The sequence below is a fragment of the Pleurodeles waltl genome, chromosome 2_2, assembly GCF_031143425.1.
Source record: "Pleurodeles waltl isolate 20211129_DDA chromosome 2_2, aPleWal1.hap1.20221129, whole genome shotgun sequence".
NCBI classification, from domain to species: domain Eukaryota; kingdom Metazoa; phylum Chordata; class Amphibia; order Caudata; family Salamandridae; genus Pleurodeles; species Pleurodeles waltl.
The window spans coordinates 986,916,991-986,944,643 of NC_090439.1; the positions used below are offsets into that span (position 1 = coordinate 986,916,991).

A 27,653-nucleotide genomic window follows, 5' to 3' on the forward strand; every position below is an offset into this window, starting at 1 on the left:
GTGCTCTTCTGTATAAGAGCCTGAAGCTGGGTCGCTTGCAGTTTGTTTCGGCACCGAAACCCTGTCTGCGTGTTTTTTCGGCTCCGAGGTGACTTTTTTCTTTTTCGGGGCCGAAACCTCTCGGCGTCGATCTTCTTCGGTGCCGCTGTCTCGGCGTCGAGCCGTGTCCACACCGGCATCTCGGTGTCGAGGCTTGTCTCCAGCACTTTCTCGGTCCCGAGAAGGCTGCGTGCCGGTGTCTCGACCGGAGTCGGACGATCTCGGCACTGTTTGGGCCTTTTTCGGTGCCGACGGTCGGTCACCGAATTTATGGGTGGAGCCATGGCCTGATGGCAGTGGCGTCCCCTGGGCCTTGTAAATTTTCCTCTGTGTGGTTTTCGACGTCTTACTCACGGTTTGTGTATCGTCGAATCCTTCGGAGTCCGAATCTTGGATCGAGAAGGTACCTTCCTCTTCTTGTTCCTCGAACTCTCGGTGGGCTGTCGGCGCGGACGCCATCTGAAGTCTTCTGGCTCGACGGTCTCCGAGTGTCTTTCGGGACCGGAACGCACGACAGGCCTCACAGGTGTCTTCACTGTGCTCAGGTGACAGGCACAGGTTACAGACCAAGTGTTGGTCTGTATAGGGGTATTTATTGTGGCATTTGGGGCAGAAACGGAACGGGGTCCGTTCCATCGGCGTTCTTCAGCACGCGGTCGGGCCGACCAGGCCCCGACAGGGGATCGAAAAACTACCCCGAAGGGCACCGGAGCTCTTCGATCTTCGATGCGGTGTTGAATCTAAGTACGCCGATCCCGAACGCAACAATACCGAAGAAAATCTTCCGAAATTAGCTAATTTTCCGTTCCGAAACTCGGAGCGACAGGAACACGTCCGAACCCGATGGCGGAAAAAAAACAATTGAAGATGGAGTCGACGCCCATGCGCAATGGAGACAAAAGGAGGAGTCACTCGGTCCCGTGACTCGAAAGACTTCTTCGAAGAAAAACAACTTGTAACACTCTGGCCCAACACCAGATGGCGAGCTATTGCAAAACATGCGTATCTACAGCGACAGATGCCATCGAACTGTCTTTTTGGTTTAAGTAAAAAAAATATTTAGAGTGAAACATCTGGAACTAGTGCCAATAAAAAAACAAACTTACCTCTGCAATGCTTTGAATGAATCAAAGCAGGACTTACTTTAAAACCTGATTCACTAATCATGGTAAATACAAAATAACACTTTACCTTTGTTAAACTACAAATAAAAACATGGTATGTGAACTCTATTCTATAATGCACTGTTTACTAAACAGTAGAGTTGATTAAACAATCCAGCTCTCCGTCACAGTCCTTACTTCATGAGGGAGTATCTATGTCAGTCGTGGCACCCCTACTAACATGCATTAAGTGCTCTAAAATCATAAGCTGATTTGTAGGCTTTATTAAGTGAAATTATTATGCAACAATTCTACAACAACGCAGTAGTATCTCATCAAATTTACAAATCCTGCAAATTCGGCCTCCTGGCTGCTCAGAGGGTGCGTCATCAAAACGAGACACTCTGCAATGCAGGGCCGATAGATATGCACACGCTTTCAAATGTACTGCTCAAGATAACCGCCCACCTCGTCTCCTCTGCAGGCAAAAGCCAAAAATCTGTGTTTTATTACACCGTCGCAACAAATCTTCCGTTAAACAGGAGAATGTCCTAAGGCAATTTTATTCACAGTGTAGCCTGTATAAATTCTCACTCTACCTGTGCTAACGATGAATAAAGTAGTACTGCATCGGGATACAAAACACACAAACCGCAAAAGACAACGGTAAAATCACTGAAAGAGGACCTTTCGTCCCAGTCTCCTTCAAGAACATGCAATAGTCCAGGCATTCCTTTTCTGAGTAACAGACTTGGATCAGCCATCGACTTCAAAACACTTAAACTACGTGGGATCAGAATCACATTTCTTTGTGGAAAAAAGAACACATAACGTACAAACACATTTAGCAAAATACATAAAAAAGGATTACCCAATTATCATTTGAAAAGAAGATTTTAATCTGATTTTTACCCAATGTAAATGAACAGAAACAATAGGATTATGTACAGATCAAGTGTGGTTACCTTCTTGTTCCCTGGTGCAGTTAACTAGTCATTTCTCAAACACTGTACTAGGTTTCCCTATCTCATACTTGAAAGAAAAAATATTTCCAGCTATTTCACCGGACAGCATTGCATCAAGAAAAAAATGGGTTTTGGAAAACATTCAGAAATGCTTTACGCACTATTACCTGGGCTAGAGACATGTTTTGGATGAGGTGTCCATGTTTCCAGTATCAAAGTATTTATTTTACCTAAGAAGGCCTCTATGCTTCCTCTTCCTTAAGCACTAAAGAAAGAGTGTTTAAGTCAAAAGCATACTAAGAAAAATGAAAATCAAGTAAATGCAATTTTGTATTATTGCTTGCACGTATGTTTTACAAAAGAGGCATAATGAATTTTAAAAAACAGGGTAATTCTAAAAATCAGCTTTTGCTTCAAAGTGTTTTCACACGCAAGATGGCTAACATATGCTCCATTGAAAGAGGCCAGACTGCAAAAAAAAAAAAAAAAAAAGAGGAACCCATTCATTAAGGAGTCCTGAATTTGCATCAGAGATAAAGAAAAAAAAAAAAAAAAAACGCAAGTTGAAAGATGCTCCCAAAAGAATATGTTGAAGATATGTGTAGATGTAAACGCTGAGTAGAGCACTGCTCACTACTTTGAAGGTTTTTTTTTTTTCCCTCCGTTAAAATGTTTACTTTGCCTTACATCAGAAAGTATTCTTCAGGGGTTAAATCCAACAGCGCTAAAAAGAACGGTCCTCAAAATATTATGTGCCAGAGTTCCATGTGCAACAGCATTGTTCTTTGTGGAAAGTGCTAAAAGTGGGTCACTGTTCGCCTAGCCGGAAACCTTGACCCCAGGCATGCCTTCCACCTGCTGCTCCTTGGTCTTCTGGAGCCCGACGCATACTAGCTGGTGGAACACCAAATCCAGATACTCCTCCTCTTCTACTAGGAAGCCATCGATACCTGGAAAAAAGAAAAAAAGAGTGGAGCATTAAAACAATTGTGATGCACATCTTTAAATTTAAACTTCATTGACATGGGCTAAAAAGTAATTTAAACTTAATTCTTTCACTTGTTTTACGCACTTGAGCAGCAATTTCTCCAAGAGGCATCTCAATAATATTATTAAATGTGTGAAGTTTAACAACAAGCATGGGCACACCTAAACGTACTGCACTAGGATGTTACAATCCTGCCATGCTAAATTTGTCTTGTACTGGGAAGACATTAATATAAACATACCAACTTAAATCATAACAATGTCTATAAACTCAAAACTTAAGCAAGGTCAGCAAAACATGTTCTACCTTTATCACCAGGTAAGAGGTTCCATCCAGATCAGAACTTGGTAAATTACACATTGGTTGTGCTTGAAATATGTTAATGCTGATAGGATTCACTATGTTAACTGTTTTAGGTTACTAAAAGTAAACATACCTGTACAGCAACCTTGTTGCTGTACAGGTATGGAACAGCATTTCTTGGTCATTGTGATAATCTCAAAGTGTTTATAATGGATATCAGTTTTTTCCACTATTTGTTGTTTGGGGGGACAAACAGTATTATTTACGTTTGTTCCTTTTTTTTTTTTTTTTTAAATGAGGGGAACCTACAATACTACTCCACTCTACCTTGCTTCTCTTGATGTTCCCAACCGCCCCCACTAATTACTTTCTGAAATTCTTCCAAATGCCTTTCTTATATAATTTTTCTTATCCTCACTTTTTTGTGTATTCATACTTCAGCAGTTTTAAGGACGAACGCTAAATAGTAAAATAATATATTGGAAAAATAAACATTGTTCCATAACACAGAAAACTTTGTATTGCAGTATTTCTTTTTTTCATTTTGAAGACATTTTCACTGATTTAATGTTGGATTTTCTTGCTATGCTTTAGTTTATTATTTATTTAATACAATATCAGTATGTAAATTTCACTTCTACAGCTGGGTTTACTAAGAACTTAAAAAATCTTCTTTAATGTTCTTGAACTATCCAAGCAAAGTCCAAATAGATACTGTTTCTCTATATATGGTAGCTATACAGAGCTACTGCAGGAACCACATTACCATAAAAGAAGTACTTCCAAAGTGCTTAGTAAAATCCCTACCTGGCGACTCATTCGGCAGGTTTTATACTTTAAAAAAAAAAAAAAAAAAAAAAAAAAAAAAGTAGAGAAGCTGGCTGGAGTTCCTCTTTAAGAAAATATTATAGAATAATAATAAATACAGTCAAACTCACAGAAATTGCGGAGTGGACAAGAAACTTCTTCCTCCTAAATCCATTGGGTATTTGAACATTAAAAAGAAGTACAGATGGCCAACTAAGTTTCCTATTAGTTCATTGATTATGCTGCAAGATATAAAACACATTAATAACATTGCATTTTCAAGAAATATTTTACAATAAAGTTTTGTACAGCACAAATTTGTAATGAAATAAACAACAAGCCAGGCAAATATCAATCATGTGACAATGTGCACTCCTGACAAAAAGATTTTTGTCATTCTCTTTTGTGACTGCATAATCAAACCATTTAACAAGCTTGAACCACGAGAAATGTGCAAGAAGAAGAATGGGCATCCATTGGTATAGGTCCACTGCAAGCAGTGGAGTAGTACTGGAGCAAGTCAAAAATGTAAAACATGGGACATATGAAGTGTCATCATTTTTTGTGTTTTCTTTATTGTAACATTCTAGGTGTGACATATGTGCCCAGTTTGGGCTGCACGGTTCCCAATGAAGCAGGACCAAAGCTGATGTGCATATGTCTGGTTCTGTCTGAGGTGGCATGATGAAAAATAAAAATGGTATGTTATACTAATAGAACAAATGAGTTACAAATATTGAAAGTAAATGTTTATAGTGTTTAGTAATCATTGTTCCTGATGATCGATCAAAAGGCAAACATTTAACCGCTTGTGTGCCCGGGACGAGGTGGTCTCAAGGACGAGACCACCTCATCCTGCTATGGGCCCCTGGGGGCAGCGCTAGCGCTCCCCCAATGGCCAGGCACACCCCTCCCCCAGGCAGGGATGGAAGGGGAATCGCTTCCCCTTCCACCCCCGCCCCCGTGGCGTCTGATGATGTCAGCGCGCTTTTGCGCGCTGACCTCATCAGAGGCCTTCCCACCGGTGCTGGTGGATCGGAGGAGAAATGCAGAGCATTTCTCCTCCGATTACGTGGAGGGGGTCAGAGAAGCCTGGAAGGAGAGGAAAGGCCTTTCCTCTCCTTTCAGGCTTCTCTGAGCATTTCTGCTGCCCGATCGCGATGCGATCGGGCAGTAGAAATGCCACTAGACACCAGGGATTTTTTTGTTTGTTTATTTCAATAAGGAGAGCGGCCCCTTGGGCAAGGGCTGCTCTCCAGGGGGAGCAGAAACCCCCCTAGACACTAGGGATTGTTTTTTTAATTTTATTTTTATTTGTGGGGAGCGACCCCTTAGGCAAGGGTCGCTCCCCTGGGGGCAACATTAGGCACCAGGGAATATATATTTTTGTGGGCTATTTGAAGTAAGGGGAGCAGCCCCTTGGGCAAGGGCTGCTCCTCGAGGGGGCAAATTATTTCTACGCAAACCACTAGCCACCAGGGATAAAAAAAAAAATTGTTTAACTTTTATTTTATTATGTTTGGGGAGCGATCCCTTAGGCAAGGGTTGCTCCCCTGGGGGCAAAAAGACGTCTATTTAAGAAATGCCCTGTAATTCACATGCTAGTATGGGCACCCCAGAATTCAGAGATGTGCAAATAACCACTGCTCCTCAGCACCTTATCTTGTGCCCATTTTGGAAATACAAAGGTTTTCTTGATACCCATTTTTGACTCTTTATATTTCAGCAAACGAATTGCTGTATACCCGGTATAGAATGAAAACCCACTGCAAGGTGCAACTCATTTATTGGCTCTGGGTGCCTAGGGGTCTCGATGAACCTACAAGCCCTATATATCCCCGCAACCAGAAGAGTCCAGCAGACGTAACAGTATATTGCTTTCAAAAATCTGACATTGCAGGAAAAAGTTACAGAGTAAAACGTAGAGACAAATGGCTGATTTTTTCACCTCAATTTCAATATGTTTTTATTTCAGTTGTTATTTTCGGCAGGAAACCCTTGTAGGATATACACAAATTACCCATTGCTGAATTCAGAATTTTGTCTACTTTTCAGAAATGTTTAGGTTTCTGGGATCCAGCATTGGTTTCACACCCATTTCTGTCACTGACTGGAAGGAGGCTGAAAGCACAAAAAAAAATCGTAAAAATGGGGTATGTCCCAGTAAAATGCCAAAACTGTGTTGAAAAATTGGGTTTTCTGATTCAAGTCTGCCTGTTCCTGAAAGCTGGGAAGCTGGTGATTTTACCACCGAAAAACCTTTGTTGATGCCATTTTCAGGGAAAAAAAGCACAAGCCATCTTCTGCAGCCCTTTTTTCCCCATTTTTTTTTTAAATAAACAAACTTTTCACTATATTTTGGCTGATTTCTTGGCCTCCTTCAGGGGAACCCACAAAGTCTGGGTACCTCTGGAATCCCTAGGATGCTGGAAAAAAAGGACGCAAATTTGGTGTGGGTAGCTTATGTGGACAAAAAGTTATGAGGGCCTAAGCGAGAACTATTCCAAATAGGCAAAAAAAGGCCTGGCACAGGAGGGGGAAAAGGCCTGGCAGCGAAGGTGTTAAAATCCAAAGGCTAGATTTTTATTTCTGTGCATGGTTATGTACTGATGCAAGTGTGACCTTGGGAATTAGAGGATACTAGAACATCAAACCTGCACAATAGAGAATGAGGGAGGGAGGACAATACAAAAGAAATTTGCCTCAACAATAACACTTCTATTGCTCTGTCCTCCAAAGCTATGTTGAAAAAAGTCACAAAAATATGCCCCTTGCATAGAAGTTTTATCAATATTATTATTTATGAAACTGGATGCTATTTTGAAAGGTAACTTTAAATTTCTGCAGTCTGTTTAGAAAGAAATCCCTCAAAAAAGCCCATGTGAAGTGGAGTAATCCTTCAATCCCACAGACAATACTTCAAAGATCAATTTATGAGACAGATGTATACAGACTTTTGAAAACAGAACCTTGTCACTTTTAAAATACACAGGAGCTTGAACAGCAGTATTGGGTGTAATACAACACTCTAGCTAAAAAGCTGATTAAGTTCTGAGACTAAAGTAGGCTCTCTGTCAAAGATGGTGAAACCAAACATGATCTATCAGCATAAGCTGTGCACACAATGGTGTTGATGGAGACTGCTAATTACAAAGTGGTTATCCTGGAACACGTATTACAACTGGAGTCTATTGCATTACATTTCTCATGAGTAACTGCATTTGACATATACAAGATTACTCAATGTTCTGAAACTGACAAGTAGGGCTTTACAGAAACTGAAGCTATATAACTTAAAATAATTAAAATACGATAACTAAAATGAAACACTGCAAAATAAAGCCAAAAGAAACTGTGATTTATGTTTGAGGGTACTGCTTTAATTGAAATCCCATAAGGAGACAAAAAGCAGCCAGATAGTGCGACCTAGCAGTAGGAGACTTCATCTGACATTTTTTTTTTCCTAGTTTCGAATCCAAACTCTGAAAATTGGTAAACACTACGTACAATTAATGAGTATGTGGCAAAAGCCTTACAGAATGCTGTTGGCAGTAGTTTATGTGCCTTATAGTCCCCAAAACAAGTTCTAGATGGAAAGTAAAGATGTCTTCAACTCCTGCTTTCACAACGTAACGTATTCAAAGTAAGAGTGGAAGACATTCCAAAGCCTTTTATTTATTAAAAAAAAATGTTAGGTAGGAGCATTTTTCCTTGATGCTTTGTATATTTAGCAAAAAAATTAGTAGTATTAAACAGTCCAATTATAAAAATGCCAGATCAGGTTTGACTCTTTGCACTCATTTCCAACATTCCTGTGACGGGCAAATACACTGTATATAAGCTAATCAAAAATGAATAACAAATGAATCTACTAAAATGCATAAATGAACTGCAGACTAAGTAGGTGAAGACATTTATCCTACATCAGTGGTTCCCAACCTTTTGACTTCTGTGGCCCCCCACTTTATCATTACTGGAACCCTGGGACCCCCACTGAATCATTATTGGGATCCAGGGACCCCCCCACTGAGTCATTACTGGGAGCTGGGGATCGAATCTGTTATTATTTAATTTTCTGAGTTGTCGCGGACCCCCAGGGGTCCTCGGACCACAGGTTGGGAACCACTGTCCTACAGGATTGGCCAGTTACTACCACTGAACACAGATCCTAAGAAAAAAAAATCCTTTCTCAGATTCACGGACATACATTATTCATTGACAGATTCTTAAGAAAACTGTCTTTTGGAAATACTAATGTCACAAAACTGAATAGATGAACCCTTTGAAAGTAGGTGGTCAGAGTCCTTTCAAATTTGAGTCAAACAGAGCTCTATAAATACTTACGATCCACCAATGACATAGTTGAATCCAAGAATGACCCAGGGTAGATAACAGGCCTAGTGGAAACATACAAGGTACCCAGTGAAAAAACATGTTTAAACTACACTTACAGAGTCAGGTTATATCATACCTGGCATTAATTATATACAATTTACTTCAGCTACAAATGCATTTCAATGAAAGGGGAGGCTGCTCTGACCCACAACAGAAAACATTCCTCTTAACACATGGCATTTACAACATATTTTGTTTCGTGTGTGGTTACTTTAGTTTATAGAAGAGGTGGTTATATCCACATTTGGCAAACAGTTTGTGCCTACCAGACACTGGACTCCAAGTAACTTCTGCAGAGCACTCATATAAAAAAAGAAAATCACATAAAACCCAATGTGAATAATATTATGGCAAGACCAGAAATATATAAAAAAAATATTCTTATAGACAATTCTATGAATCAACACAACTAGAGAAGAAAAGAAAGATGATATTTTAATACTCCAGTGCAACCAACGAGACCTTTTTTGCTTCACCAAGTGAGCTCATGGCTATAAGCCTACCCTTATGCTTCGTTTCTTGCTATGATTTGAATAAATAAATCAATTGTATCTTCTATTTAAGGGTTTTTGAAGTTTAAATGTTTATTGTTGTTGGCTGTGATTATGTGCACTCCACTTTATTTCTCCCCCGTTGTCCAGGCTGCAGGTCTCCACTGTTATGGCAAGTGCAAGCACTAAACTACTTTGAAGAGAGTGAGGAACCGCTGCACTAAACCTCACCCAGCAAGCCGAATTCTGGCCTGTGTAGAGCAGACCAGTATGTATTTATGAGGATGCCAATCCTAAGGCCTCTGTCGCATGCTCTCGGACTTGCCTGCCTAAGCTCACCATGCCCACATATACTTTCTTGTCTTCCCACTCTCATAGTCTACGTTAATTATTTTCACTCACCATTTTAGGCTGAATGCAGATTAAGTGTAAGCATGATCAATCCACCTTGAAGGTGGTAATTATCCTAGTTTGTTTATAGAAATATCTTCATAATACAATATAGTTATAAAAGAAGCAATATTATGGCAGGGTTGATTTTAGTTAAGTGGGCATAACTCATAATTTTACAAATGAAGGGCCGATCCCACCTCAGTGTAGAGCTGGGGGTGGGGGTTGTGTGTGTGTGTGTGTGAGATCTGTCATAATTTGTAAAACCAGGGTGCCATTGGGATGCGGTAATGACTGTTTCCGGAATAGTGCAAGGAGTTGTTTTGGTTGCCCTTGTCATATGTCATGTCAGTGCACAGTCTGCATGCGTCATGCCCTCCAGTTCTGGAGGTTTCGTGCCTGGGACCAGGATGGCTGGGCCTTTTGAGGTGGGGGGGATAATCTCATGACCCCTTTAATGTGTCCCAGGATTTCTTTCCAGTATGTTTGATTCACAGAGCAGGACCACCAGATGTACAGGAACATGCCTATATCCTTATGGCCGGCCAGCATGTCTTGAAAACACTGGATTATTAACGTTTTTAACTGTTTTTTTCCTAATGCCATGGAGAGGTTTGTTCATCGCCGTACCAATTTTTGCTTGGCATTCCCCAGGATTTCTTTGTTGGTATCTATCTGCATCAGCATGGATATTAAGATGCAGGATCATCAGGGAGTAAGCCATCTCATTTTCAAGCAGCTCTTAAAGATTTGTTATACAAACATCAGTCTTCTTCCATGTGCACAGTTCCCGGGGGTTTTAGGAACTCCATGGCACAAGTATAAACCTGATCTGGACTCTTAAAGTTAACAAAAAGAAGCAAACTTTTCTCTGGTGGGGTTATAAAATGTTGAGTTTTGAGGTGGTCACTTTAGAGGTCAAAGTGTGCAGTACATGGTAGATAATAGGCCTCAATCTGCTCTGCCACTAAACAAGGGGAATATCTGCACATTGCACAAGCATGTTGGCAGGCGTTTAGAAGTAGCAGTCCTTCTCAGAGCCAATCTTCATGGAGATTTTGATCATGGTAGTTCACCGCACGCTGGTAATGGTTCCAAAGCACACAAGTGAACCTGAAGGTTTGAGGCACATTTCAAGTTTCAGAAAACAGGTGGTGTTCCTATTTTCATTTACCTTCTGATACAGATGAGATTTTCTCTTCCACTACTGACCAGGACCAGACCAAGGTGCATTTCAGGTAGTCTATGCAACCAATACATAATCACAAAAAGGCAAATGTCCACATCTGAAGCAAAAAATATTAAAAGGAATACGTTCATTTAGATAGGGAGTTGAGACTTTACGATTTCCATCACAGGACAAACATCATTTGACCAAATAGCACGTAATAAGAGTATTTCACATAGGTTTTTCCAAATTCTGCTACAGATCCTAAAGTATTGTGTTGTTTTTACAAAAGGGTAATGATTGAGAAGGTGTCCACTAAGAATATTTGGATTTCACGTAGGAGGTTTGGCTTGGGGGCATTCCAGTGGATGTGGAAGTACTACATTAATGGGCACATCATTGTACTGTACTGTAGCACACTGCTGTATTTTGAACAACATGAATACTACAATTTGTTTAGGGTTCAAAAAAGCATTTTCCTTCAAAATGCATACTGGAGGAAACTGAGGTCTATAAAATCTACTGTTTTAGCAGGGCAAAGGCTTCTTTTTGAGTGATCAACTGAAAAAGTCAAATCATCATGGAATTTGGATTCGTGGAATTTTCCAAAGGCAGGAATAGGAAAGATCTCTTTACCTGCTGCTTCCAGTACATTGCTGAAAAAACCTCTGACACTAGTAGAAAACAAGCAGTCTTTTCTTAAAAAGGTCTAGGATATTACAACCATGTGTAACAAGTTTGGGAATAAGTCACCGCTTTAAAAGAATGCTCCTGTTTTTAGCCCTAGGCAAGGATTGCCCTTTTGTAAGCCAGTTTGCAATTAATCACATTAGACGTCAGAACGCTAATAATGTTTATGGTTTGGCTACAGAGTTATACTCCAGCTACTATCTCCTATAAATATTTGAAGGTAAACTCAGATATGGTTATACAGGAGTTGAAAAAGCTCTGCAAATGAGAATACAAAACGTCAATCTCTGTGGGCTCTCAGAAACATTATTCTTGGCAAATGCAAAAAAAAAAAAATGCACCCATTAATAAACCTATGGAGCTCTAGAACATTTTGTACTGTAACCTTCACTAAAAGCAGAAATAAGTCTCTCAGAATCCTTCTTCAAGAAGATCGGCTGGCACGGTTTGATTTAAAAAGATGGTCACTTTTCTGTTATTTTCACTACATAGGAAGTCTCTTCCGTTAATCTTGGAAGACTGGTGTCTGCCTTGCAATTTCTCTTCAGCTCCGAAGTATCTTACAATTCTTCTGAAGACTTTTCAGTTATTTTGAGGACATGCATATGAAGATCCATTTAGACCATGTTTTGGTTAAGGTACAGGAATAAGCGATGCTGTGGAATCATGTAACCCTGTAATGTTAGCTTTTGAACTTCTCTTGCAACTGGAATGTGTGATAATTTTCAATATCCTGGTGGAATCTCTGTCATGATAGTTTTCTGCAGTTGAAGGTAAAGAAAATCAAATTGGAATTTAGAGGGGCCTTGACTCAATCTCACATGTCTATTTGCTAGTCTTGTCAGTATCATGGTGTCTTCTATCCAGGAAGTGATGCTGTGGCTTCTACATTATCAAATAAAAGATTGGGCATTTGTAGATCTCCCCTCTACCGATTACATTTGAACTGGACACTCATTTAGAAATGTTCTTAGTTGGGTCACCTGGAATGCGAAAGCCATTTTATTTTGTCCCTCATGTTACGATTAGATGGTAGTTGTTTAGAACATGGGTTTCAGTATGTAATTTTAAGGCTGGAGCAGCATGGGGAGGAGTGGAGTCCACAATGAACAGCAGCTATTTACAAGAGCTGCAGGAATGGTCCTCTCCTGGATTTAATTTTCAGAAAAGAGTTCAGTGGATGAACAATTTCTCTTTGGGTCAGTGAAAATGCCTCTGCGACACATGGCGCAAACTGTAATAAACACGTTTTTGAAAAACAAAACAAATCCTCCTTGGTCATGTCATTTTTATTCAGATGGACTTTCTTCCTAGGTTGCCCCACTTGGCAGCAGGCTGGCACATTAAGCTTTTCCTATATTACAACTTTGGAAAATTCATGAAGCAGTACTATTATACTTAAAAAGAGGAGACTCCGTTCCTCAAAGACTGGATCTAAGATCAATAGCAAAAGACGTTCCTTCAATACATGTTTCAAAGGGTGAATTATGCATTTTCACCATTAGTACTAATGCCAATAGAGGCTACCATAAGAATGCAGTTAGGAGCTACAATTAGTGGTGCTCACATCACGTGAATTAAATCCACCTCTTTTTGAACTATTCATACTGACAAGACACACAACCTGCAATGACACGGAGGTTCTGGGCAATGGAGGTATTTCATTGGGGCTTTGGATGTCCTCAAACTCTGCTGGGATTCTGAAATGATATGAATCTGCAAATCAGTTAGAATAGGTCGACCTCAGCGGTGTTTAGTTAGACATGCTGATCCCATTTCATCAAATATCACTGTCATGTTAAACAACCTGGCAATCCACGGGGACATCTTATAGTAGCAATGGTTTCTCATTAATTATTTCATGGGCACACATCAAGGTTGAATCCACACTGTTGTGTATGTATTGCAGCGCAGCCTCAGGAATGCCATTCTGCTTCTGTTTCTTTGCTCTGGATGGCCCAACTAGAATGTTTCATTTCTTTCTAAAACCTACTATGCTTGTTTGTTTTTGTTTCTGTTGTTTGTGTTCTGAAAGCAACTCGCAGATGTATTATGCTTCCGGAGTTTGTATCATGACTTTCAGTAGTATTTAAAACAGGAAATACTTTAAAAACAGCAACAGTTTTCTAATCACTTACAACTTTGTGTTTTTGTTATGTTTATAAATCAAAAATATGCTGTCTTCATCATTCCCTTCAGAAAAAGACTAACTCCTGTAGCCTATCATACCTAGATTCTGCTGTTCAACTGATCATATAACACAAGGAGTTAGAATCTGAAGACATGCGCCTGATCGATCTACAGTTTTGTCTGCGCTGAGGCTGCAGAAGAATATTCTTAGATCAAATGATTTGTAAACCAACTGTATTTTTCTTTACTTAATAAACCAACAGTACATAAATTTGATTACAGTTATAAGATTTAACCTACAAATAATATATGCCTCCAGGCTAACTGTAAAATGACAGTTAACTATCACAACATGAAAGGACCATAATGATTTAATTGAAGAAACCGAATAAATTACTTCACCTCACCATATTCAGTGAAAGCCCCCATTTTAGTGATCATTCCCTTAACTGGTTACTTCTATGGGGAAAACACAGTATGAGCTGAAGGCAGTGATTTAGGAACTGCAAGAGGTGCTTTAACTGGCTCTGAATTTACACATGCATGTTACATATTCCTTTGACTCAGCGACTGGCATTTTTCAGGGAAGGAAGGATTTGTTGAATGATGGCTCAAATTTATTCTCAAGTCGGTTGTGTTGGTTCCGCTCTAAACTTAGTCTCTTTAAGACAATTTAGACTTTCATTCTCACATTAAATTAGAAAAAACATTTCTCAAATCAAACTTGGGGGAATCACATTTATTAAGTTTGCCTCAAAAGGTATGAAGTTATGGTAGAAAAGTAGGCATCGTGCTCGGAAAAGGGATAAGCAGAGGGGTTCACTGTATTCAAGGGATATCACAGAGAAAGGTTGAATGTGAAAAACATTCAGCTGTTCTTAACAGCTCTGATTAGCCATCCTTCCCCACTATTTTAATATTCTAGTGAATGTAATCCTTTATGATCTGCAATGAGCAGGACTAGGCAAGAGGAAAAACGTTCTTGGGTGATTAGGTGTAGTGTAAAATTACATTTGGGTATTTTTCTAAGGTAATGGACCGGGGAGTGAATGAGAATTGAGTTACAAAAAAAACACATGGCTTTATGTACACAAACAAAATGTATTCAAATGCAATAGTAACTTTTAGTTTACAGATTGTATTTGTTTTGAGGTTACATCCACAAAAACATTTACATGCCTGTTTGTAAAGTTTGCAAATGTCCCAGTTCTGTAAAAAACAATCTTCCAGGTGCACTCACAATATTTACTGATGAGAGTATATTTGCTCTAAGATGAAATTATGAAGGGATAGACGTTAGTAATATGCAGGTGAGAGATTACACTATTTCCCTTCAGGATAAATACAGCAGTTTTGATGCAGGTAGTGGCATCAATGCATTAAGCAGAAATATGGATAATGAATGATGGACAAGAAACGTTTTTGTTTGCAGTAACACTACACACAATATTATATCCAATATTTTTACATCTAGACATCAGACTTTGTGTCTAATCTTATTCAAGTACCATGTTTAAAGTTGTTTAATGAATAAAGCATACAAAGGCTTGTTTGAAAAAGCAGACCTCAAAGTATTATTCATTCACACTTTGAAATTATCTAATAGCATCAGTGAAACCACTATGGAGGAAAATGGTGGACTGCAATACCTCTCAGAATCTAAAATATTTATCTTAAAACGTAATTAAATTCTACGAGCAGTACAGATTGTTTAAGATTCAACTGCTAACAATTAAAATCACAACAATTAAATTAATCTACATCTTTTAGCCAAAATAGTGGAGCAGGGAGAGTAACCGTGGCTTTTTGTATCTTTATCTGATATTCATTTGTCTAAAAGTATCAGATTTTTCCATCTTTGAGAAAGCTGGCAAATAGGGAGCGAAGGCATAAGACAGGTTGAAGGCATAGTGTTCATGTTTATTATAGATGGTTCCCTTTGTTAGGCAGAAGTTATTTTCCATCATCCTCTAGAATTATGCGGTGTGGTTTACTACTATGTACAGGTGGATGATGATGACCCAATCCTTGCAACAGTAATGATTCTTCATGTTTCACAGAGTCAATTAAATGGCTACCTATGAGATGTGCCTTGCCAGAACTTCCACTAACCATACCATTTTCTTCATTTTTAATCTTCTTCAACCAGTTAGACATTTGTTGTCCAAACGGGGTGGTTATGTCAAATGGTGTATTCTGTGCTTGGATAAAAGTCAGATACCTTGTCAACAGCATTTTGAAGATCAGAACGGACATATCTTTATTGCCTATTTATGAGCTTGATCTGTATGTTTTGATTCTTGGATAAGCAACTGTATGATTTAGTAGAATTTGTGTGCTTTAAATCTGTCTATTGTGATAAGTGGTTCCATATCCTTTTTCATGTCACCACACTGCCTTCAGATGTACCTTGCAGACAGAACAGCTTAACTGTCATTGTGCATGTAATTACATCTTTGGAAAAACACTTGACACTCTGCTCTTACTGCCCAGTGGTGGGCGCTGCTGCAACAAAGAGCAGACCCTCTTCTCTTTATGTTGTTTGCCACATTAACACTGTTAGGTTCATGGCATCCTCTGGCATGGACTTTACATGACAAATTGTTCCTAGTTTTGCAAATACGTCCTTAGTAATTTCATTATGTGCCTCACTTTGGTAGATACCAATTTACTCTATCTAGTTACAATGTTTTTTTCATTTGCAGCTTTCGTGTCTAGAGGAAAATATTCATTTCTGGCTACCCTGCAAGAACGCAAAACAGACAAACGCAATGTAAATGGATTCAGGTATAAAATTCTCTATTACGCTCTTCTTCCTCCTCTGTTTTACCACCTGCTTTACCTGTCAGATCGGTTTGAAGACAAGCACAAATCAAGAATTGAGGCTGATGCATGAGATCCTGTCTGAGAATCTCAAGTAATGGTACTTTGTTCATACTTAGGTTTGGGGTGGTAATTTCCCCTTAAGTAAATCATAATGTTTCTAAATTTGAGGCAGATTATAAAATTTAATTGAAAGCCATGCTTTTTGTGGCTTTGGGGTTGAATGATGTTGCTGTACCAATAGATCCTTGTATGTCTCTATAATGCTTTCAGGCTATATTGATATTTAATGGTTTCCTTGAAATCCATACTGATATTCTTTTCAACATTATCATTATATTTTCATGCTGTTACAAAACCATAATTCTGTCATCAATGGTGTATTTTTTTACAACTATGTTACTCAACTACTTTGACACTATGATACATTTTTGTGGCACGAATCAATGTGTACTTTTTCTTTTTAAGAGATGGAAGTATTTTCTGGTCTGTGGGCGTCTTGTGTGCTGCTCCACTGATGGCACTCTCTTTTGAGTCCCTGAAAAGCTAAATGCATCGATAAAGTGATCTTCACCACAAGACCTGTAAGTATAATGCTCAATTTATCCTTAGGACTCCAAAGTGGCTCTTAGTTTACGACTTTCTTGTACCAAGAACTTAGCATGAAATGTCCTAGTTTCAGAAGTTGGAATGTTTTTGCTTGAATCTACCAAAAAGCTATTATAGCTTTGGCGCTTTCCAAAAACCAACATCTACAAATGGGATGATTCTGCATCCAGGGAAACCTTTGTTGTTAGTGTACAGGCATTTTCCTATCTATTCACTGTGACCAAATCAAAGACAAAAATTATATCTGAAGTGCAAATGGTTATAGGAACACAGTCAACAGCATAGATACGTCTCATTATCGGCACATGACTAGGAAATACCACTTTAAAAATGTTTAGACAAAAACAAGTGAACTTTTCCAACCTAACCTCTGGGTGATAGGATACGAACAGCAAAATCATCTACAATGGATTTATGCAGTTGGAAAACAACCAATCCCTGTAGCAAGCAAATGTATCTCAATAGTACTGGGAAATATGCAATGAACATACAATTCTGTCCTAGAAGCAATTTCCAGTCCCACAGAGAGGCTAGAGAAGGAGAAAGCTTTTCTATTCGCAAAAGACTGGACCCACAAGTGAAGAGGCCCAAAGTTGGCATGAAACAGAGCAATTGTTGGATGGATTTTCAGCCCCTTAAGTGGATTCTGCTAAAAACAAGCTAGCGTATAGTTTTTAAGTGAGAAGAGAATCACAAACAAATTGCCTTCTTTTGCATTCAATTTATTGGTTCGACTTACTGGGTATATTTTATTTACAAAGTTTTTTAAGGGATGTAGTACTTAACGTTCTACTCAACAATCTAGCTACAAGAAATTCCAACATAGGTACCATACCTTAAATCTTGTCCCAAACCAAAATGACACAATCATATCCCGATTCAACTGTGACCAGACATATAGCACGGACATGATCAGTGGAATCATCAGCAACTGAAAAACAAATCGACAAAAAGAAAGGTTAATGAAACACCTGCAATTATGTTTTTCTTTATCAAGTATTTGATCAGCATATCATCACTCAAAGAGCTTAGCGATGACAAAATTAAAACTTACTGAATAGCGAAGGAATATCACCACAGAGTGGAGTAGTAAAAAACCATTTCATATCAGACTATTCAGTTTGTATTGTGTGTTATTCAGATTGGTTCTTAGATTTTCCCCGGCTTAGAATTCCAGACAAAAATCCTCTTCTATGAACCAATAACCAAGGTATTGTGTCCAGAACATTGAAAAGAACAATTTAATTGGTTTCTTGTTTTTTATGGGATTACCTTTAAACCGTTGTAAATAAATATAGGACTCATGCATCGAGAACTGTGTAGACCATGTTATAAATAAGTGCACTTTAATTTCCTGTTATTAATTTTCAACCAATGTAAATAAATGTAAACTTGATACAAATAAAAGTAATCAGGTCTAGGATACTGTCGAGTAATGGTCAAATCAGGAGACCCCCTTCAGCTCATTAAGGGAGCAAGAAGAGTGCCTATCCTATATTTTCTAATACAGAGCATGTATGCTTGGTGACTACCTAAGTCCTCATTAAGAGGTTCTTTGGAAACCTGATGTGCTAATACCGCAATCAGAATTACCAATACCATGTGGAAGTACATGCTTGTGCAGCTATTTCAACTAGACTCTCCTGCATACTGGGAACTTATCCCCATGTGTTATCCACGAGTTTTAATTACCAAAATGTTTCCATACAAAAACTTACATGAAGCGATTTTAATCATCTAAAGCCACTGATCAGCAGGATGCTGTTATTAGAAAAATGGCTTATGAAACAGGAACGAAAGAAACGTGTTCTTGCATTTATTTACACATGCAACCAGCTACCTCCATTCTTAACAAGCAAGAAGAATAGAAAGCAGGATATAAGCTGGAGTATTGCAGAAGTCACTTATAGTATGGATTAGGTGATAATCTTTTGAGGAAAAGCTCTCCAAACTGCAAGTTTACCCTCAAGAGAAAGAATGCAAGAAAAGTATAGAGAAAAAAAGGTAGGCCAGCTGAAGTGCCCAGAACAATACCAAGAATAAAAAACATGAGGGCTTGCAAAAATAAAAGACACATACATACATAAATGCTTCCACTCACCTGCATGTCCATTATTAAACCGGTGATCTGGTATTACATGGTTAAAGAAACATTTCACTTGACAAACAGAAATATAAGTTAGTTAAAGCAGCATGCTCATTTTAAGGAACTCAAGCCACAAAGAGCTGTGAGCTATGTAAAGTGAAAAACAGCAATATGTAAAACAAGCATTTGCAATTCAATGGGTCTCGCGTTTGCTCAAGTTAGAGCTATCAGTGTTGTAAATTCCAAACTGGACTATTCTTGCCACATAAATTGAAAATGAAAATTAAAACAGTTGACATAAAGGCGCCATGAGTGTGAGCGCGAAGGAGAGACATAAAAGTTCACTCGCAGGCAAACATATCGGCAAACGTGCAATTATCCATGTAACAGGGTTGATGGGCAAAACTGCCTCAAGGGGGGACAAACATAAAGCATTTACCAATGATAACAAAGGACTTTTGAAAGGCAAGCCCATGAACGAGTGATAGGGAGGAGTGTGCGGTGGGCGTGGTTAAAAGCCCACAGATAGATTGCAACACATCAGAGTGCTTGAGCGCTCCACCTAAAAAGATGAGTAAATTGTTCTTTTTGTTATGGGAGTCTTGAAATGTAGATCTTTGTTTTGCTGTAAATTAAAAACCATGTTTAGACGTAGCGCTTTTTAAGGGGGATTTATGTTCCTAGTAACAAAATCCTACTCTTGAAGTGTGCAGCCCCTTTTAATTTCTTTGGCCATTCCAAACAGTATCATGTAATTATTATTCTTCAAATAAAGGATACCACAATACAAATCCAGTTGAAGATGAGCATAAACATATAATCAGCCGGTCTCCCATCAAAGGCACCTAAAATGTGAAAAGATACAATTCACAAAACATATAAACCTACAATATTCAAGCAATTAATGTGTAAACATGGATGCAAATAATTACAAATACCTGGAGAGAAAAACACATGCAGACAGTTCACCAAGATCAGTGAGATGATCAATCTGTGCAAATTATACCAGGGTCTAAGCTCTAGAGGAAACATAGTTACATCACTGTTAAACCTGGTTCAGGCGAACACAGGGCAGTTAGGGGTTTCTGGGCCACAACTGTGGGAGTTGAAGCCATTTATAACTGCTGTCCTGGGGCCCCGCCCCACTTTAGCACTGCACATGGGCCAAGTACAACCCCTTCTGCACTTGACTCTCATTGGTAGCGAGGACAAGCCACCACAGGCTTCTCAGAGAGGTTAGTGTGGGGGGACTGAGGCTCAATAAACAAAACAACCTCCACTGAAGCACATTCAGATCAATGTTCAGCCCAGTGCTTCTCTTTATAGAAAAGACAAGTACCTTATTACACAGCAATTATAGAATTCTACTACACTAGCGTCTTGTAAGTAACTGGCACAGGACTTTACAGTATACCATTTGTCCCAGCTGCCACAGTGTCTTCCGACCTCCACTCTGCTAACTTATTCCTGGATTTCCTTCTAAATTTGCACAAGCATAGGGCACATCACCTGCGCTTTGTGGAATTTCTCCAAGGTAGATTCACAGGCAGCCAACATCTGCTGCAGCTCTGGCAGTAGACCCAGACTCCACACCTGGTCTGCTTCAGATATCTCACTGTCCTCTCAGTCTGGAGCACGGGCAATGGATGCCAATACCGATGCCCTCTCAGAATCTGCCTTAAGCCACTGCTGACCTTCTTCCAGTTTCTGCAAATCAGGAATGGTCTCAGTCTCTTTCTGAGACTGAAGCGCAGCTTGCGTTGTTGGCCAACATCACTGATATTATCCAAGCCTTAAAGGTTTAGTCCTGGTACTAAACTAGAGGAAATCTTCGTCGACTCATGCATCATCTGCTCAGCCACAGGCATCTTTCCAATGAGTGCTGTCCCTTGCAGAGGCAAACAACTCTTCAGTGTTGTGGCTTAGGTACACTGTTCGAAGACTGAGCTTTTCAAGCAATTTAAAAATTAAAAACACATTCCTAAATATTTTGTCCTTGCACATGTGTTTGTACGTGGTCTTTCAGAACATTAACAACCACACCAGAAGAGTCTAGAGTGAAACGGCTTTTTCCCACGGGCCACTGACTCAGCTGCAATCCTAAGCTTTCCACCCTTGAGAGTTATTACCTCCCTCTCCATACGCTCTCCTTTTCCTTGTCCTGTCTTTCCTTCTCCCTCGTGTTCTCTGCATAAGCCCATTCTTTCTTCCTCCTCCTGTTCTCTAGTTCTTAGTCAGGTAATTGGAGCTTTTCCTTCTCAAACTCCATGGCCTTTTCTTCTTCAGTCTTCACTTTCTGAAGAGCCAAATGCAAGCTCAATGTCTCTCCTAGACTTAACTTTCAAAGGGGATCATGTGCCCAGTCGGTGTCAATTGGACATCAGAAAACTGTGGCAGTAGTTACCTTGGGGAATTTCTAGTAAGTCGTTTTTGGGAAAACACACAAGTGCCTCCAGGAGAAAACTGATCTTCGAGGATAACCCAAACCTGGGTTTGTGTCAAAATGCCCTCCCCAGAATCTACTTCAGTTTCTTCCCTCCCCTCCCGTTTTTCTAACTGGGTTTTCACTAAATTCACAAGGATGTCCCTCTCCTTGCTTCTTGGAGCCCTCCACCCTCTATCCAAACACAGATCCCTTATCTTATCTAAGGACAGGGTGCCAAGGTCTACTCCCTTCACCCTTGTATCCAACATTCTTATTGTGTAGATTTGAACGTAATCAGGTTGGACCTATTGACCTGCTGCAGTGGCTTGAAGCTGGTCTTTGTAGGATATCCTACCACTTGCGGCCAATTGTCAGACCGTGTTCAGGAGACTACGAGGGAGGCAGGGTCTACTGGGCCAAACAGTGGGGGCTAAGTCATTTTACCACTGCTGTCCCGGGACCCACCCTACTATGCCTGTGCAAACTGGGCCCAGTACAAACCTTTCCACAGTGGAAGAGAGGACAAGCAGTCACATGTGTTTTAGGGGAGTTAGCGTGGAGTTACTCAGGCTACGTAATCAACACCACTCCCAGCACAATAAGATCGATTCCCAGCCCAGTGCTTCTCTTTGTATAAAATGATTTAATTATACAGAAAACCTCTATACATACAATAAAGCAAGGATACCAGAATTACAGGTGAGTCCTTATGCTTTCAGGACCTTTTCTGTCTAACTCACCTACTACTCACTTATAACTTGTGGGTCCACCCCAGCCCCCTTTGTATGGAAGGTCCAGAGTTTGAGGTACTGCCTATGGGTGCAGCTCATGCTTCGTCCCCCCCCCTTGATGTTTGCTGTTAGGACTTAGGCTTTCGGGCCTAGGCCCTTCTAGTCTCTTACCCAGTTTGTAAGAGCATCACAAGGCCACGTTCATCCTTCCTATGGCAGCAGGAACTCACCAGAAGCAGGGAACTTCCAGGCAGCGCACAGCAGTCTTCAAGGGAGCTGTGCCACATCCAGCCACACATCGCATAACACACTGGTTCACAGCAGGAGTACAGGCTTCAGTCATTGGCCTTCGTACACGAGAATGGTGGTAGATCTTTGCTTACGGCGCAGTTCACACTCACTCCGGTGAGTACTTGGCACTTCTTGGGGGCAATGACAACATGCCCACATGTAAAGATCCTTTAGCACAGCAGTTGCTGGATGCTACATTCACCATGCAATGCCTTTAGGCATTACCTCAATTCTTCACAAGGCACTCCAAGGGAACCTCTCAGATCACTTGGTCTTTTGTACTGGTGGGGCACACGGGCCACCATTAGGTGTTTGTCTCGGCTTTGGTCAGGCCTACCTCTTGGTGACACAGTTCAGGTTTATATCTCCAGCATTACCATGATTTCTTTGGCACAGCTGCTTTGATGGATGGACCCTATACCACAGTCAAATACTACACCACCTTCCAGGATCAGCTCCTCCTGCAGTGTTGGTGCTTCCTTCTATCACTCACAGGCAAAATCTCTACGTGTTTAGGATAGTCCAGCAATTACTCCTTCAGATCAGACTTCAGGTGATGTTCCCTAACCTCTGGGGAGTTGACGGTCAGTGCGACACCAACCATTAGCTGCCTCATAATCAATTAGTAATCTGCACGGGACGCCCGCTGTGGTAGAAGAGGCCATGACATCAAACACCTGGGATCACATCTTTATAGTTCTAACAATGGAGGATGTGTATTTCAGGTCGGTTTCCTTGGAACCAGTTTGGTTTGATCCCTCTTCATGTGTCCTGGCCAGCCCATCTTCCAGACCTGGCAATTGCAATGCTGGCCTGCTCAGCAGGACAGACTCCATGTGGGATGCCCACCACAGAAGCACAAAAAGGTGCGAGCAGGCTGCAGCCAGCTATTTACGGCCCCTCCTCATAGACATCAGGAAGAGAGACAAGGATCTGTGCCTCTTCAAAGGACTCCTTTCCCTAACAACAGATACTGCTGGCATCACCCAGCAAACCCTACTATCCAACTAACAGCTGCTTCAGTCATTTACAGACCAATGTATCAGGAACAGCAATGGCACTTCTAAAGAAAGCTTGCCTTCTATGTCCTCACTTTAGGGTCTGATGTTCTCCACTCCACTCCAATCCAACAGACATATGCTGTCTGGGGAAACCAACCTTTGCTCCATCTCGTACTCTGGTCCTGGCTGTGGACTTCCAGAAGGGAACTCACAAGCCTTTACCACTCATGCACGGCATATTATCAATCCTAGCACACATTCACAATGCACAGGTGGACTGTTCAGGAATCCAGATTCCCTGTGAGCAGAGGAACTTTAGATGAATGGCCCTATAAGAGTGCATTCATGTCGCACACATAAAAAGATCTATCATTATGATTCACCAAACATGGCATGCTGTCACAAACACTCCCTCCACACTTGAAACCAGCAACGGGGTCATAGGTCTCTGTCGCTATGGGGTGCACTTGCTGCACCCTTCCTGGTTCAGGACAGGGACAAAAACCTACCAGCATCAATTACTAGGCATAGGTCAATGGATACACATGGGATTAGATTCTGGAATGATAAAAATTAAAAACCAGGATCACAGATATATGAAGTTTGGGCACAAAGGGCAGGGGACACGATGCACATCACAAAGGGAACATTTCTGCCCCAGCAATCAGCCAACCTTCCCTCTATCTCCTAAAACAATTCACCATGAGCCTGGATATTTGCTGTCTACTGCTCCACTATCCCATACAATCAAATCCTAAGTCATCGAATGTTGAGGATCTTGCAGTGAACGCAATGGACAACTACCCAAACAGCTATCAAATTGAAAATATAGCGAGATGGCGGCAAAGATAATGATATCATTCCCTCTCCCAAAGCCTATAAAGATTATAAGGCTATAGTGCCCTTTAACCATTGAAGAGACATGTCAATATAAAGAAATAAATGTTTCTCTCACAGAACGTTAAGCAAAACGGATGTTTAGACAAGAAATCGCCAATGTGGCCAGGAATCTGGTGGGATGAAATGCAAAGTTGAAATTAATGTGACAGTATCCTCTTGAAATTACCTGGAAACTGAATTTAAGAATATCACAACAAAAACAGTGAAGGTGGAAACGCAAAAAAATAGCCAGAGGATAGCTTGATAAAGGGTTACTCTGTGCACAAAGGTACAAACAACATCTCTGTAACAATGAAATCGAGATATTTTTTTTTCTGGAAAGGACACAGCTAAACTTGACTGATTTTTTTATATATATAAAAAATACATTAAGAAACGAACGTAAGAAATCCATCAAATAGAAATGTTGTTTTCAAAACGTAATTACAATAATGTTCCTTGAGAAAGCCATAAAAACTGTAACATGGTTTTGCAAAATTTACCACAGCAGGATTTTTCCAAGATCCACCTAAGTAAGAGGTTAGCTGGAAAAAAACAAATTCAGCACTAAAGGCTGCAGTTTCTCTGCAAATCAGAGCAATTGTGTTCAATGAAACATATACATTGCATTATATAGGTTGAGGATCTCTAGGACTGTGAGGATGCACAACAGGTAATCAAAGAAGCCTAAGTGAAATCCTCCAACTGTTGCATTTTATATAATTAACTGTGTTTATCATCACTAAAATGAGCTAAACACTATCCGGACATATTTTGAGGCTATATTTATTGGTTAATTTCAATAATTTAATTGGAATACCAGGTCTACCCAACAAGGTTGGAAGTTGTCGACTTTTACATTACACTAAAATGTATTAGTGTTTTCTGCAGCGATGTCAAGCGCATTACAGAGCATTTTTAAATTAAACCTAAACTGGAGCATGCCCGAAGTCGAATGAGCTGTCAAGGTCTTGTGCATGAAGCACCTCACATTGTGGTTCTTCGTACCTGCTGAAACTCGTATACACTCGCCGTAATCTTTTTTATTAATATCACATAGCCCAGCATAGCCATGTCTGAACAAAATGGAAACTTTGTATGCAAGGGAGGTGGAGTTAGGGAACTTTGCCCAACGCAAAGGTGAGTGAAGTTTATTGACTGTCTGAGATGGTGTTTATGCTCACCTGGCTCATCACAGATCTAATGGGTGCAATGCACCAGAAAATGTCATGCAGATGTATGTCCTACCCAAGTAGAGCAGATCTTACAGCAGCAGGGATTCATTTCAGTGACTATTGTTGTATACTAAAAGGATATTCCGGCTGCTGAGCTGCAGTGATTTATCAGATACAGCTCATGACAGTCCTTAGACGCGACTGGGTAACCAATCCATTATCTGTACCTGCACACTAGCCATTCCCTAGGAGAGGGGTTTGACTTCTGGTGGCATGGAATTGCAGTGCATGGCTACTGAATGGAGGATTACCAACCAATGTCCACAGCACCGACTACAGTGACAATGCTCAAGTAGTCCTTTTTACTGCTGTTTGTTTTTCAAACTTTACAAAGATTGTAAATGTTTGTTTAAAAAGGTTTTGAAGTTACGATACAAAGGTGTTTGCAATTTCACACATTGCTAATCCATACAATGTTAATTTTGGTATGCAGCACCGAGGTCTAAAATTGAGGAGTGAGAATTGTAAGGTTGCAGTCATTAGGTGTCTCATAGGATTACAAAGAGTACTTTGAAGCGATGCTTCTCTGCATTTCCAGGATACGGACCAATTTACTCTTCTTTTTTAAATTAATATCAATCATAAATTCTTCATTACTAATTTGTTTAAGAGTATTCACCCATTCCAATACACATTTTGTTAACTCTACATGACGTTGTAACACTGCAACATACATCTTAGGGGAAGAATGATTAACACCTAGCTATGGATTGAATACAGTGTAATGCAGATGCCTAGTCATGTATGTGATGATAAATGAATGGACTGAGTTTTTCATTCAAATACTTGCTACATGGCTTCCTTGTGTTGACCCAGAAAGATGGTTTGGATGACAGAGTGATGCACAGTTCAGCAATTAGTTTCACTTGCTTGTAATTTAGTATACTGCAAATTGTTCTGGGAGCAAGATAAAACTCCAAGAAATGAGAGTATAGGTCTCAATAGCTTTAGTGGTAGGAAAGAGGCCCAACCTGCCAAAATGGTAGAAGAACTCCATTTTTTGCCATGGCTGCAAGATCTTTCATGTTGGTTTCAGAAACCATCTTTACTTCAAATTCAAGCATGTCCTAAATAGCTTTCACAGAATCTGATTGGGTTTATTAAAAAAGATTTTAAGGTTCCTCATTGACGCATTCCGTGTCATGATATGTATCTTTCACCTCTTCCCTTGACCTTCATATAGTTACCAATTTATTGAAAGTGTTTGATGTCGATCATTACAACATTTTATTGATTATTTCATGAAATAATAGACCTCGCTATGATTCGATTAGTGTAGCTTAACACATATTTTGTATTGTTAGGTTATTTCCTGTAGTTGTTCATGATGTTGCTTGAAGCTGGAGCTAGTCATTGCCTGAGGTTAAAAATGTATTTAAGAAAATGCCACTAGAAGGAGCTGGTTGAGGGTATCTGCACTCACAAATCTGTAAAACGGAGCAGGCAGAGGGAACAGATGGCGAGATCACTTAGAACAACTCATCACATGTTATATGAAACAACTACGTGTACGCACGGTGTACTGGAATGTAGAAAACTTTAGAAATTTAGGACAAACGATCTTCCTAACTAAGGAATGGATAAATTAGTATTGCTCAGCCTGCAAACAGAAATAGTAACAATTTAACTCTTTGTATGACTTAATCAAGTGAAACAGCCTTGTATATTCTAATTTTTGGGCTTGAAATGTGGAATCTAAAAGTGATATATACCTCCTTTAGGAATAGGGACGGAAAATTACTTCTTTTGCATTCATTGTGCTTTACCAATAGAGGAAAGAGCCCTGAACAAATGAGAACTCACAGGCAAGATGTTATGGAGAGATTGAGCTCTGTAACAGGATCCCAATGTGATAATTACTTCAGCCAACACTGCTGAAGTTTACCTCCATGGCTAGCAACTGTTCCCCTTCTCTTTAGCGTGCGTCAATGTTAAGATCTTTAGGACAGACATGTGAATAAACAAATCTATACAAAAGGTAATGGGCAAAAGACTGGGTTTGACAAAATGAGCAGAAATAGGATGGATATCATCATCATTTCCATACATGCAAAACTTCATATCTGCGAGAGGAACAGGCACAGACGGCAAGGAAAGGTTTTAA

General features: G+C 39.9%; 1 protein-coding gene across 1 annotated transcript in view; it reads right to left on the reverse strand.

Annotated features, from left to right (window-relative positions):
* Nucleotides 1-2,017: 2,017 nt before the first annotated feature.
* Nucleotides 2,018-27,653, reverse strand: part of DERL1 (derlin 1) — a 50,977-nt gene continuing 25,341 nt past the window's right edge. Inside the window, exons 3-8 of the mRNA XM_069220689.1 lie at nt 19,768-19,832; nt 19,003-19,029; nt 17,737-17,832; nt 8,550-8,602; nt 4,337-4,447; nt 2,018-3,057 (exon numbers count right to left, since the gene is read on the reverse strand). Coding sequence (XP_069076790.1) covers nt 2,916-3,057; nt 4,337-4,447; nt 8,550-8,602; nt 17,737-17,832; nt 19,003-19,029; nt 19,768-19,832 — 494 coding nt within the window. The 3' untranslated portion in view covers nt 2,018-2,915. The remainder of the gene's footprint in view (nt 3,058-4,336; nt 4,448-8,549; nt 8,603-17,736; nt 17,833-19,002; nt 19,030-19,767; nt 19,833-27,653) is intronic.